We start from the raw sequence: 14,348 nt of genomic DNA on the forward strand, positions 1-14,348 counted from the left end.
ATGTGGGAGACCTGGTAGAAGCTCCTGGCTCCTAGCTTTGGATCAACCCAGCCTTGGCTGTTGCAGCCATTTGGGGAGTGAACTAGCGGATGGCAGACCTTTCTCTCCGTCTCTTCCTCTCTCTCTCTCTCTCTGTAACTCTCTCTCAAATAAATAATAAAAACTTTTTAAAAAATTAAAAAACCATATGTACCTTTGTGGACTTGTCCAGCTTTGGAACAAGACTATAGTGTCTACCTGAGCTTCAGGCAAGATCAGTGGCTTGACTCTTATGCAGCTGTGACGTACCTTGGAAGTGGGGACTGTGACTAGGAGCCCCATTCTCCTCTTACTCCAGAACACTGCTTACCAAGTGGGTGTGCTCACTAACCACGTGCTTCCTGAAGAGGATGCTGACACACAGCCACTCTGCAGACTGCCACGTGCATGGCTGACTTGGTAAAACGTCCTCTGCGTTAATGGGACTTGTAAACGTTTGTTGAATAAATCAGTGAGTGCACGGATGGATGGATCTGCCTTTCTATACAGATGTCTCCCCACACTCCCCTCCACCTAGGTCCTCTTCCTCAGATGCCCCAGGGAGGCAGCCACGGAAAGAGTGAGAAGAGTGATTCTGGGATCCGTCACCTGACGTGCGTTTGTGCTTCTGCAGGAGTCGGAGCGCGTGTTCAGGACCATGGAGAGCAGCACCAGCAGTCCTCAGCCCCCGCCGTCCGATCCCTTGGATCCTTTTCCCCAGAGGAGCCTGGAGCCAGGTGACATTGCAGTGCTGGTCCTGTACTTCCTCTTTGTCCTGGCTGTTGGACTATGGGTAAGCCAGGCCATGGAGGGCCAGGCAGGGGGCGGGTGGGGAGGAAATGTCTGACCAGAGATGACAGCCACATCCTTTTGAAGATAGGATACTGACGACAAAAGAAACTAGCTCAAGCCCATAGAGTAATCAAAACCTTAAAACTATATTTCAGGCACTGTGTTAAAGTTTTTTATTTATGTTCTCCCTCTCTGAGACTTTTATTTATTTATTTACTTGAAAGAGTTACAGGGAGAGAGGGAGAGACAGAGAGAGAGAGATCTTCCACCTGCTGGTTCACTCCCCAGATGGCCACAATGGCCAGGACTGAGCCAGGCCAAAGCCAGGATCCAGGAACTCTATCAGGGTCTCCCATGTGGGTTCAGGAGCCCAAGGACTTGGTCCATCTTCCACTGCTTTTCCCAGGTCAATAGCGGAGAGCTGGTTTGGAAGTGTAGTGGGTGGACATGAACTGGCAACCATATGGGATGCCAGTGTTGGAGGTGGTAGCTTAACCCACTAAGCCACAATGCCAGCCCCACAATAAACTCCTTGGAGTAGAACCATCCAAAGAATAGATGCCTTTGTGATTGTTGATTTTCCTTAGGTGTGGAGCCAATCTTTATTACATCATCCCTGTGTGAAAAGTCTCATCACTGCCTCACCAACAGTGTGCTATCATTCTCACAGGGGAGATAATATCTCAGTATATTACTAATATGCACTTATCATAGCAAATGAGGCTAGACACCCTTGTGTATGTTTAAGGATAGCTTTATGTGAGCTATGGCTTCATATCTTTTGCCCATTTTATTAGGTTCTTGCTTTTTTCCTTATTGATTTCTAAGAGCTCTTTATATATTAAGGATTTAGTAACTTTGAGGCAAGGATGGTGTGGAGAAGATGCTGCTGTCTGGTTTTTAGGTTTTCTGGCACCAGGCACTTGAGCACTACAGTGAACTGAGGTGTGCTCACTTTGGGCTGACTCTTTGCAGGTCTTTTTGCTACTCCCATCCCTTATCCTTCACTCACTTGGGCCAAGAAAGGAAAAGTGCTGGACACTCCAAAGGCCATGCACCTGACCTTTCCCCGTTTGCCCTACCTTGGTAGGACATACAGGACTGAGTGAGTTGACATTAAATCAGACAGGCCTGGGGTCAGGGTCAGGGTCAGGGTTATGGTAAGGATAAAGGGTAGAGGCCCTGGAGACAGCAGTGAGTACAGGCGCTGGTGGCTTTGCCTAGTAGGAGCTCTCTCAATAAGTCCCATGTTGTGGAGTTGTTAGGTTGGGGCAGAAACTTCCAGAACCAGAGGTGCAAGGACAGTGTGGTCAATTTTAGAACAGCGGAATTTGGGAACAGAGGTCCATGAAGTCTCTCCTGGCCCTGCAGATGGACAGAGTCACTTGCTGTCCACCCTCACACAGGAAAGAGAGTGCTGGGTTGGCTTGTGCCGAGTCCTGGGCCGCCCAAGCAGGCGCCAGCCAGGTGTCCACTCTGAGTGTGTTGCTGACACCTGAGGGAGGCCCTGCAGAGGCCTGCACAAGAGGGCCATGCAACTCTGCCATGTCCCTGGTTTGGGAAGTCCTGAGTTAGATGATCTCTTCAAATCCATTTCAGCACAAGGAGCACTTGGCTTTTGTATTTTAAATTTTTATTATTTTAGGCCGGCGCCGTGGCTTAACAGGCTAATCCTCCACCTTGTGGCGCCGGCACACCGCGTTCTAGTCCCGGTTGGGGCGCCGGATTCTATCCCGGTTGCCCCTCTTCCAGGCCAGCTCTCTGCTATGGCCCGGGAAGGCAGTGGAGGATGGCCCAGGTGCTTGGGCCCTGCACCCGCATGGGAGACCAGGAGAAGCACCTGGCTCCTGGCTTCAGCGCGATGCACCAGTCGCAGCAGCCATTGGAGGGTGAACCAACGGCAAAGGAAGACCTTTCTCTCTGTCTCTCTCTCTCTCTCACTATCCACTCTGCCTGTCAAAAAAATTTTTATTATTTTATTTGAAAGGTAGAGAAATGATAGGTAGATAGATAGATAGATAGAGAAACAGAGATTCAGAGACAGAGAACAGAGGTCTTCCATCCACCGGTTCACTCTCCAAACCTCCACAACAGCCAAGTCTGGGCCAGACCAAAGCCAGGAGCCCAGAACTCCATCCAGGTCTCCCACGTGGGTGACAGAGACCTATGTGCTTGAGCTGTCACCTGCTGCCTCCCAGAGTGTGCATTAGCAGGGAGCTGGAGCCAGCAGCAGAGCTGGGACTCAAACCCATGCACTCTGATACAGGATGTAGGCATCCCCAGCAGTGTCTCAGCCACTAGACCAGACACTGACCCTGGGTTTTTTATTTGTAGGAAGTACTTCCTGTGTCAGAGCTCATCAGGAAGGAGCCACAGGGGCTGTTTCCTATGGCAAGATCATTTGCAGGTGTGAAAACTGGCTGTCTCCTGTGCAAAGCAAGAATCCCCTCTCTGACATCTACACCCAGGGCTCAGAGAGTTAAACACATATCCAAGGTGACACAGCTACACAGTAGCCAAAATGTCCCTATTAAAACATTCTCAGTGGCCAGCACGGTGGCATAGCTGGTAAAGCCACCATTTCCAGCACTGGCATGCCATATGGGTGCCTCCTTGAGTCCCAGCTGCTCCACTTCTGATCCTGCTCCCTGCTGATGTGCCTGGGAAAGCAGCAGAGGATGGTTCAGTGCTTGGGCCCCTGAACCCATGTGGGAGACCCAGAAGAAGCTCCTGACTCCTGGTTTTGGCTTTGCTAACCACAGCTGTTGTAGCTATTTGGAGAGTGAACCAGCGGATGGAAGATTCTCTCTCTCTCTCTCTCTCTCTCTCTCTCTCTCTCTCTCTCTAACTCTGCATTTTAAATAAATAAAACAAATCTTAAAAATAAAATAGAACACTCTCAATGACAGGATGCTCACTCTTGGGAAAGGTGGGCCTGCAGACCGCTAAGAGCACAGACTCCCAAGTCAGGCTGACCTGGGTTTGAGTCACCGGCTCTTGTGCTGTCTAGAGAAGTGACGTCACTTCTGACGAGCTGTGGTCTGAGTGTATGCCCCCAGGTTCACACGTTGAAACTTAACGGTCAACGTGATAGCGTTAGCAGGTGGCACACAGAGGAGGCGATTGAGATCTGAGGGTGGAGCCCACAGCAAGGGGCTTGGAAGCCTTCCGAGAGAGAGGCTGGAGGGAGCCCGCCAGTCCCTGTCTGCCCTTCTGCCCTTTGGCCGTGCAAGGTCACAGAGGAGGCGCCCTCTCCAGGCAGCAAATCTGCCAGCACCTTAGCCTTGGACTTCCCAGCCTCCCCACTCTGAGCAGCAAATTTCTGTTGCTAGGAGCCACCCAATCCCGGGTGTTCTGCTACAGCAGTGCAAAAAGCAAACAGACCAGGACACACGCCCCGGCTCCTTCATCTATCACAGTCGCCTATGACACCAAGCTCGTGGGGGGGTTGGAGAGGATTAAAACGTGGCGATGGTGACAAAATGCTTAGTGCAGTGTCTGTCACCTGGAAGCCACCATCGTAAGCAAGCCACGAATCTAAAGCTCAGGCGTTGTCAGGTGCGTGAATCAGGGAGAAGAATCCATGGCTCCTCTGGAGACATTCAAGCCAAGAATTTCTTACTATTTGTAGGGCAAAAGAGATACCTTTGACACCCAAATCCGGCCCTGCTGGGCCCCCAGGTCACCGGTCCTGTCCTGGGCCACCTCTGATTGCTGCTGCTTCCCCTCCTGAACCGCTTTTCTCTGTTTCAGTCCACAGTGAAGACCAAAAGAGACACAGTGAAAGGCTACTTCCTGGCTGGAGGGGACATGGTGTGGTGGCCGGTAAGCGCTCTTTGGTTCACTCACAGCCAGCTCTCAAGGACAAAGTGCTGATCTTTGGATGCTTTGGTCCCATGTTGTCCCATGTCCCACATTGTCGGGAAGTCATGGTCCAAACTAGAGAAGGCTGGGCTCCCCCTCCCCACAATGTGCTTATTAAAAAGAGAATTTAGGCCGGCGCCGTGGCTCAACAGGCTAATCCTCCACCTTGCGGCGCCAGCACACTGGGTTCTAGTCCCGGTTGGGGCACCGGATTCTATCCCGGTTGCCCCTCTTCCAGGCCAGCTCTCTGCTATGGCCCGGGAAGGCAGTGGAGGATGGGTCCCGTACCCACATGGGAGACCAGGAGAAGCACCTGGCTCCTGGCTTCGGATCAGCGCAGTGCGCTGGCCGCGGCGGCCACTAGAGGGTGAACCAACGGCAAAAAGAGAATTTGTTGGTTCACCCAAGGGAATACTCCAGGATCGGCTGGGTTTTATGTAAGGCTGAGAGCAGAGGCTCAAGGTATCTGTCTGTAGCTTCTCTCTACATTTCCTATGGAAAAGCGAGGGACCCAGATTAGCCCAAACCATCCTGAGCAAGAAGAATCAAGCTAAGGACTCAGGTTTCTGATTCCACGAAGCAGTAGAACGCTGTGATTATGGGCAGAAGGACAGACACAAAACAGGGCACAGAATTGGATGAGAACCGGAGACTAGAGTCTCACTAGGAGGCACAACAACCCTCACACATCTCTCCCTCCTCCTCCTCCTTTCCCCCACCCCTCCCCCTCTCCCTCCTCCTTCTCTCTCTCTCTCTCTCTCTCTCTCTCTCTCTCTCTCTCTCTCTCTCACCTTCTTTCTCCTCTTCTCCACCAGACTGGCGGTGGTGAGCCTGTGGCTGAACACACCTCTGCAGTACCTACCCCCAACCCCTGCCTCGCACACCCCCCTGGTTTGCCCAGCCCCAGTCCCAGGCACCACCAGACACTGTACCCAAGCTTCAAATTTCCCGCAGAGAGAGCACAACTGCCCAGGCCCAAAGCCCATCCAGCCCAATCCACTGAGGCCAGAGATTGGAGTCACTGAGCACTGCTTTGGCTGCTTAATGTCCTACCAGAAGGAGCGCTGTCAACTTCGCTAAGCTAGACATGGAGCCAGGGAGTAGCACAGGCTTCCTGACGCTCATCGAGAAGCAGTTTCTACAAAACCTGTTCCCCTTTCCCCTGTCTCCGCCTAGGGATACTGCATGCAGTTGTTCAGGCTGTGCACTGTACAACCCTAGGGAATGCAATTTACACTTTAGCCATCATAGGCAAGCATCATTTTTTTTAAAAGATTTATTTATTTATTTGAAAGCCAGAGAGAGAGGGAGAGACACACACAGTGAACCATCTGCTGGTTCACTCCCCAGATGCCTGAAACAGCCAGGACTGGGCCAGACTGAAACCGGGAGCCAGGAGCCACTTCCAGGTCTCTCATGTGCGTAGCAGGGGCTCAAACACTTGGGTTATCCTCCACTGCCTTCAAATGTCACTAGCAGGGAGCTGGGTCAGAAGTGGAGCAGGGGTGGGCACTGTGGAGGAGCGGCTAGAGCTGCCACCTGCAGTGCCACCATCCCATATGGGCGCTGGTTTCAGTCCTGGCTACTCCATTTCTGATCCAGCTCTCTGCTACAGCCTGGGAAAGCAGTAGAAGATGGCCCACATGCTTGGGCCTCTGCACCCATGTGGGAGATCTGGAAGAAGCTCCTGGCTCCTGGCTTCAGATTGGCGCAGCTCTGGCTGTTGCGTCCATCTGGGGAGTGAAACAGCAGATGGAAGACCTCTCTCTCTGCGCCCCACCCCTCCGCCTCTGCTCTCTGTAACTCTGCCTTTCAAATAAATAAATAAATAAATAAATAAATAAATAAATAGTTTTTTAAAAAAGTGGAGCATCCAGAGCATGAACTGGCGCCTAATTGGGATGCTGCCATAGCAGGTGGAGGTTTTACCTGCTACACCACAGCACTGGCCCCGTAAACAAATTCTAGCAACCTCTAACAGGTGGCAGTGAAGCCGTCCTGGGGAAGGAGACTCCTTCTCTAATCTGAGCAAAGATGCAGAGGGCACCAGGAACCGCCCTGCCGGCTCCACTTCTGTCTTGGTCCCTCTGGGGCTTGACAGGAGCAGGGGTGTGTGGGAGTTGGGGGTGTGGGAGCACTGACTGTCCATCTGCCCACAGGTGGGGGCCTCCTTGTTCGCCAGCAACGTTGGGAGTGGGCACTTCGTGGGCCTGGCAGGGTCAGGCGCTGCAACAGGAATTTCCGTAGCTGCTTACGAGCTTAATGTAAGTACTGGATCTGGGCGTGGACCTCTTGCCTGGATGCTGTAGCTGGGCAGACACCTCATGTAGACACCGTAGCCAGACGGATGTCTCGTGTGGATGCCGTAGCTGGGGCGGACGTCTCGCGTGGGTGCTGTAGCCGGGTGGACACCGTAGCTGGGGTGGACACCGTAGCCTGGGTGGACGTCTTGTGTGGGCACCGTAGCCTGGGTGGACGTCTCATGTGGGCACCGTAGCCTGGGTGGACATCTCATGTGGGCGCTGCAGCAGCCTGGACCTCTCTCCTCCACGCGCGTGGCTGGTCTTCTAGCAGGACCGAGTGAACAGCGGCTTCCAGCATGTGGTGCTGTTTCCTGAAGGAAGCGAACCAGGGCCGGGGGCCTTCCGGGCTCCCTGGTCTGCAAGACTCGCTCTGCTCTGAGTGTCTCAGGCTTCCCTGTGTCTGCTGGGTGGGGGCCCACTGGTGTGGACAGGAGCGGTGGGGGAGCTTCCCTGTGGGAGCAGAAGCAGGTGGCCGGGACTTGGAGGGCACTTCTGTGTATTTGAGACATATGTTGGCCATCCCCCAAATTACACTGTTCAGTACTTGTTGTACTTTTTTTTTTAAATTGATTTATTTATTTGAAAGGCAGGGTTACAGAGAGAGATCTTCCATCTGCTGGTTCACTCTCCAAATGGCTGTAACAGCCTTGGCTGGCCCTGGCCAAAGCCAGGGGCCAGGAGTTTCATCTGGGTCTCATGTGGGTAGCAGGAGCCCAAATACTTGGGGCCGTCTGCGGCTGCTTTTCCCAGTCCATTAGCAGAGAGCTGGATTGGAAGTGGAGCCTACGGCACACGATCCAGCACCCATATGGGATGCCAGTGTTGCAGGCAGCTGCTTAACCTGCTGTACCAAAAAGACAAACCCTCAGTATTGCTGCTGCTGTTGTTTTAAATCGGTTTGAAAGGCAGCATTATAATCTTCCATCTGCTGGTCACTCCCCAAATGGCTGCAGGGGCCAGTGCTGGACCAGGCTGAAGCCAGGAGCCTGGAGCTCCATCCGGGTCTCCCAAGTGTGTGCAGGGGCCCAAGCCTTCAGATCATCAGCAGCTTTTCCAGGTGCATTAGCAGGGAGCTGGATGGGAAATGGAGCAGCCGGGACTTGACTTGGTACTTGTGGGGCTCTGCTGGTTTCCTTGCAACAACTGAATGAGGCACTGTTATCTCCACTTCTCTTCCCTACATAATCCTCTCCATTTTAAAACTGGAGACAGGAAGGCCAGGGAAGGTGAACCACAAAGCAAGTAAGGGATTAAAGCAGAGGTAGAGTTCAGGCCCAGTGACCTCAGGGTGCAGAGAGAAATCCCAGTGGGCCCCTGGCCATGAGCGAGGGGCCGAGTCCTGACTGTGTGTTCTTGGGCAGGGCATGTTTTCCGTGCTGATGTTGGCCTGGATTTTCCTCCCTATCTACATCGCGGGCCAGGTGAGTCTAGGGGGGAGGGGGGCTGTGGAATGGGACCCTCTTCGGGCAGGTCAGCCCTGCATTCCTCCCCTCCCCTCTGTGGACATCCATCAGAGCCACTTTGAGGACCCAGTACTGCGGGGATGGTGCACGGATGAGACCACCAGGAACCCCTAGCAGATCCCGCCTAGTAAGCAGTGTCCTAGGGCACAGGGGTATTCAGTATATCACAGCACTATTCACACAGCAAATACACAAAGTAGGAAGAGTTTAAGGATCAGAGGTCACATTTAAGGTCACCTCCTCTCAAAAGGCAAAGTTACACAGAGAGAAATCTCCATTGCTGCTTCACTCCCCAAAGGGCTGCAATGGCTGGAGCTGAGCCCATCAGGAGCCAGGAGCTTCTTCCAGGTCTCCCACGCAGGTGCAGGGGCCAACTCCATTGCTTTCCCAGGCCATAGCAGGAAGCTGGATCAGAAGAGGGGCAGCTGGGACTCAAATTGGCGCCCATATGGTATGCTGGTGCCGTAGGTGGAGGCCTAGCCTACTACGCCATGGCACCAGCCCGCCATGAACTTGTTTTTTTTTTTTTTTTTTTAATATTTATTTGAAAGGCAGAGTTACAGAGAGGCAGAGGCAGAGAGAGAGAGAGAGAGAGAGAGAGAGAGATCTTCCATCTGTTGGTTCACTCCCCACATGGCCGTAATGGCTGGAGCTGAGCTAATTCGAAGCCAGGAGCCAGGAGCTTCTTCCGGGTCTCCCACATGGGTACAAGGGCCCAAAGACTTGGGCCATCTTCCACTACTTTCCCAGGCCATAGCAGAGAGCTGGATCAGAAATAGAGCAGCTGGTACTCAAACCGGCGCCCATGTGGGATGCAGCACTGCAGGCGGTGGCTTTACCCGCTACGCCACAGCACCGGCACCCATGAATTTTTTGAAGACCCCTTGCTCGCTTTTGCTGCGTGTAGCTGCTGTGTTCATTTTCATGCCTGCGTAGTATTCTGCAGTGACTCCACCACAGGGCACCGCCAGGATCCGCTGTGTTGTTCCCAGCATTGACCGTGGTGGATGGTGCCGGTATGAACGTTTTTACGTGTTCTGATGCACATCGATGTGTTGATAAACAGGGAGAGGATCCACCTGTGAGTGAAACGTCAGGTCATCGCACATCTTGGCTTCACAAGACAGTGCTCAACTTCACTGCCAGCGTCGTGGTGTCAGCTCCTTCTCGCCTCCCCACAGTGTAGGGGATACCCCTTGCTCCAGTGCCCACATCCGTGCCAACACTTGTGATTCTTTCACTTTGAAAGTGTTGCTACTCTGCTGGGTATCGTGGTATCTCCCCGGGCTTTTGATTGGCAAGTCTGTGTATGGATTTCCTCTTTGGACTTTTAGTTCCTTTGCCCATATTCCTGCATTTTTATGTCTTTTCTTATTGACTTTTTTCAATGTTTATTTTTATTCACTTGGAAGACAGAGAGACAGAGGGAGAGACAGGGCGATCTTCCATCCATTGGTTCTTTCCCCAAATGGCCATGGCAGCTAGGGCTGGGCCAGTGTGATTATAATGGTGTTGCTCCCATTAATTAGATTGTGTGTGTCTCTCCCACCAGACCAGGGTTTCTCAACCCTGGTACTAGTGATATTTGGAGCCTGATAATTCTTTGGTGGTGGTGTGTGTGTGTGTTTAGCAGTGGGTGTATTAGATGTTGTATGTGTGTGTATGTGTTGTATGAATGTGTGGCATGTTGTGTGTATGTGTTGTGTTGTGTGTGTTAGGTAGAGGATGTGTGTGTGTTAGATGTTAGATGTTGGGTATGTTTGTTGTGTGTATGTGTTGTGTGTGTTAGGTAGTGGATGTGTGTGTTAGATGTTATATGTCGGGTATGTGTGTTGTGTGTATGTGTTGTTCACTGGGCGTATATTGGGTTGTGTGTTGGGTGTGTGTGTGTTGGGTGTTGTGTATATTATAGGATGTTTAGTAACTCTCTTAACTCACTAGATGCCGATAGCACCCTTCAAATTGTGACACCCAACCCGTGTCCAGACACATCCAGGTATTCCCTGGGGGGTGCAAAATCTCCCTTGGTTGAGAACCGTTGCACTAGACTGTGCATCTCTCCCATGAGACTGTAAGATCCAGGAGGGCAGGGGCCAGCCATGCTTCCTCCTCGAGTCCAGAACAGTGCTTGGCACCTAGCAGATGCTCGGGAACTATGTGTGAAAATTCATCAATACTAGGGTCTCACACCCATGAAAGGAACCATCTGGGGATGCCAAGTCTGGGTGGGTCGAGTCCCCAAGCAGAGTCAGCAAGTGGGGGCTCTGCATGGATGGCAGAGGGGGAGCGGGGTCTGGGAGGTGACTGGGCAGAGAGAGGGATTGCTGGGCTGGCGGTGCTGACCTGCTGCTGGCATTGAGCAAACTGGGGTTCTGCCGTGGTGCGTGTGGGTGCGTTCTCCACACTGTCACTGGAACTGTCTCTGTTTCAAGGAAGAGGCTAGCAAGACAGAAAGACAGCAGAGCAGTCGGGATCCCCACGGATCTGGGGGAGCCCCAGGGTGGGGTCGATTTGGTATTACCAGATGGCGGGGGTTCCGAGAAAGAAGGCAGTCCTCACGAGCCCGGGGGGTGGCAGCCGTGCGCGGTGCAGGAAGAGGCTGCTCCCTGCCTCTGCCACCAGCTTGCTGGGCTTGGGGGAGCGAGGGTGGTCATCTCCACGGCTGTGTCATTTGCTGCACTTAATTTCTCCTTGACATTGACCCATCCCCCACCAGCAGGTGCTTCCTGTGTAGATAGCCAGCCCCTCCTTACCAAGGCAGGGGGCCGCTGGAGCCAGGAGGGGTGTGGGGAGCTTAGCCTGAGGATCTGGGTCATTTCCTAAACACCCTGTGTTGGGGGTCAGGGATGTAGCGGGGCTGGAAGCCCCGTGTATAATGTGCTAATATGATTTCTCTCTCTCTCTTTCTCTCACACACATTCCTCCTCCCCCATTCACACTGGCCAATTGTGCTTGTAGCAACCTACAACCAGTAGCCTGGTGACCTTCCTCCTGCCTTCCCAGCTCAACTCCTTGGAAGCTTCCGGCACGTGGAGGCTCTGCTGCTCTCTCTAGATAAAACGAAGGTCAACTGAGAATAAAGGCTGTCAGCCAGCAATAAGGGAGCCTCATCACCCCCCGCCAAGGCAGGCGACTGCTGTGTCCCACGGGGCAGAGACCGACTCCAGCCCAGGGCCATGTGCCTCGGTGCATTTGTCTGAAAGCCCTGAGCCCCTCTTGTGACTTCATGTGCCCACTAATAGCGCTTGTGCTATCAGCAAGAATCTGTCCCACGGTCAGTGAGGTCGCCTTGAACTCCCCGTGCTATTCCTTGATAGAGGGTCAGAGTCCAGGCGATGCCCTTCTAGAAACTTCTTGCTTTGTTTGCAGAACACCGGAATGCTACAGCAAGACGTTCGTAAAAGGTCAGAATCCCAAGTGGCCCTTTTCGGGGGAGGGCTGAAGGAGGAGAGAAAAGCAGTTCATTTTCTTTTCCTGTTTATAAATATCCATTTGTTCCTGGTGTTCATGAAAAAAGGTCAAGTATTTGTTGAGGTTTTACAGTGAACACTCCTAAATTCTCCAATATCCAGATTCCACCATGAGGCACCTGCTACTCCTACAGCAAGTCTGGCCCTCCGGCTCCCCCACTGCCTGCTCCCAAGTGCTCCTCCCCCACAGTCTGACCTTGACCTTGCCATGGGTTGATTGCCATTTATCAGCTCGTGGCTTCACACCCATTAGACTCTCCTGAACTAGACTTGGGCACACACAAAACCACAACTGGCTGGAGGCGGGGCTGCAAGCATTCAAGCCAACATCATTGTCCCTCTAACATGCCTGCCTGGTGCCTTGTGGAAGAACATTTGTTGGTCCGAGGGCCTGGATGTGGCATTGTGTCAACCCCGAGTCCAGGGCATTCAGTGGGGCAAAGACTGGGAAAGACCATGCCCACTCCCAAAGAAACATGCAACCCCCAAAATAATTCTTGGTAGAGTGGCCCAGGCCCTGGGGTGCCCCATTCTCCTGCCTTTGCACCACCCACCCCAGGGCCTCGCTGGCACTGTGGATTTTCCTGCTGCTCCTAGTGACCAGGCTAAAGTTGTTCAGCAGAGCAAGCTTTTTAGGACGTGGACAACGGAAATTCTGGAAACGATTTTAGGTGTCGGACTAGGGCCATCTACATGAAACCTTGTTGGGAAGTTGTCCCCTTTGCCATTGGCTTTCAGATTTTTAGACTTAATTGTTTAAGTGTTTTATTTTTAACTGACACATGGTAGTTGTACATGTTCCTCGGGTGCCATGTGATGTTTCAAAACAGGTGTGCATTGTGGGATGATCTTACAGAGGGAACTCGGGCAGGCCTCATGTAGAAGACTACATGCTCTCACCACCTGCCCCCAAACTCAACACTCCTCTCCCCTCCCCTCCTTCTCTCTCTCTCTCTCTCTTAAAACAAAGAATGAGTAGGGTGTTGGTCCAGAGACTTTGATATGCAATAGTAAAGTTGCTAGAAAAGAATTTTAAAAAAATGAATTGTTCTATTATCTTTATTTCCCAGTTATCCTTAACTTTGGGACTGACTTTTCCATTCACAGTGGTGGTTAAAGTAGGGGTGCTCATGTTGTGCAGCAAGTTAAGCCACCACCCGCAACGTCGACATCCAATATGGGCAATGGTTTCAGTTCCAGCTGCTCCACTTCCCATCCAGCTCCCTGCCAATGCACCTGCAAAAGCAACAGAAGACGGCCCAAATACTTGGGCTGTTGCCACCCACATGAGAAGGGTTTCAGGCCTGACCGTTGTGGCCATCTGGGGAATGAACCAGTGGATGGAAGATCTCTTTCTCTATATATATAACTCTGCTTTTCAAGTAAACAGAAGTTTTTAAAGTTCCTTTCTTTAGGTAGGTCATTATGAATAATAAGAAGAGTGGGTTGAAAGAAGAACATCAAGTCAATAGTAGTACAGGTTACAGGGAAATTGGATGGGGACTTGCACCATGCGTGGGAACAAACGGCTGGGCTCTCACCCTGCACACAGCCCCGCCTCCTCCACACCCCACCCCTTCGTGCCTTCTTAAGTCTCACCTTGAGAGTCCCAAGAAGACCTCCTGTGCTTCTGAGTCTGGGGAGGTGGACTGGGGTGGGAAAGGTTGTTGGGGGGAGGGTGCAGGGTACAGACCGAAGGTAGCCCTGGGTGGTGACAGCCCCACTCTGACCCCCAGGTCACCACGATGCCGGAATACCTGCGGAGGCGCTTCGGCGGCAGCAGGATCGCCATCACCCTGGCCGTCCTCTACCTGTTCATCTACATCTTCACCAAGATCTCGGTAAGGCGGGGGCCCAGCCCGGCCACGTTCCTGCCACCTGCAGGGACCACAGGGCCAGTGTGCCGCTGGGGGTGTCTTCTCCGTGTTCTCTTGGGCCAGCTTTGGGGAGGTGAGAGGACAGTGGGAGGGGCTGGAGAGAGAGCAAGCATGGGCAGGGAAGTTGGGAAAAAAGTGGAGGGGCTGCCCCTAGAAAGAACCCCAAGAGCCCCGCCCACTGGGGGGTGGGGCTCTGATCATCCCCTGGTACAGGCAGGAAGCAGCCTGTCATCAGATCTGGGCCCACTGCCCCTGCCCCACCCTGACCTTTGGATAGTAGCTTTCTTGGAAAGTGACAAAACAGCAGGAGCGTTGCCACTTCCGGCAGGTGCTCCTTGGCCAGCCCTGCTCATGCCAAATCCACCTTCTCCGGCAGCCCGGGGTGGGGAGGACACTGTCGTGTGTGAGGCGAGTGAGCAGGGGGCAGAAGGGTTTCCACTGAGTCCAAGCAGCAATGACCGACTGACCCCGCGCTAGCTCCAGTCTCGCAGGACGGATGCCCGGGCTCCATTCCAGAACATTCTCTCGCAGTCTGGTCGGAAGCTTTGCAGTACAGGGGGA

At 52.9% G+C, this 14,348-nt stretch overlaps 1 protein-coding gene across 9 annotated transcripts in view; it reads left to right on the forward strand.

The window, feature by feature from the left end:
- The first annotated feature begins 676 nt into the window (after positions 1-676).
- Positions 677-14,348, forward strand: part of SLC5A11 (solute carrier family 5 member 11) — a 40,671-nt gene continuing 26,999 nt past the window's right edge. For 4 of the 9 annotated variants that reach the window (XM_062179925.1, XM_062179930.1, XM_062179926.1 and 1 more), the window contains exons 1-5: positions 677-811; positions 4,564-4,635; positions 6,834-6,938; positions 8,339-8,398; positions 13,647-13,751. In XM_062179925.1, coding sequence (XP_062035909.1) covers positions 677-811; positions 4,564-4,635; positions 6,834-6,938; positions 8,339-8,398; positions 13,647-13,751 — 477 coding nt within the window. Of the gene's footprint in view, positions 812-4,563; positions 4,636-6,833; positions 6,939-8,338; positions 8,399-13,646; positions 13,752-14,348 lie in introns of those variants that run through there. The other 5 variants (XM_062179927.1, XM_062179934.1, XM_062179928.1 and 2 more) reach the window with 3 other exon arrangements.

Source organism: Lepus europaeus, chromosome 21, assembly GCF_033115175.1.
Source record: "Lepus europaeus isolate LE1 chromosome 21, mLepTim1.pri, whole genome shotgun sequence".
Taxonomy (NCBI): domain Eukaryota; kingdom Metazoa; phylum Chordata; class Mammalia; order Lagomorpha; family Leporidae; genus Lepus; species Lepus europaeus.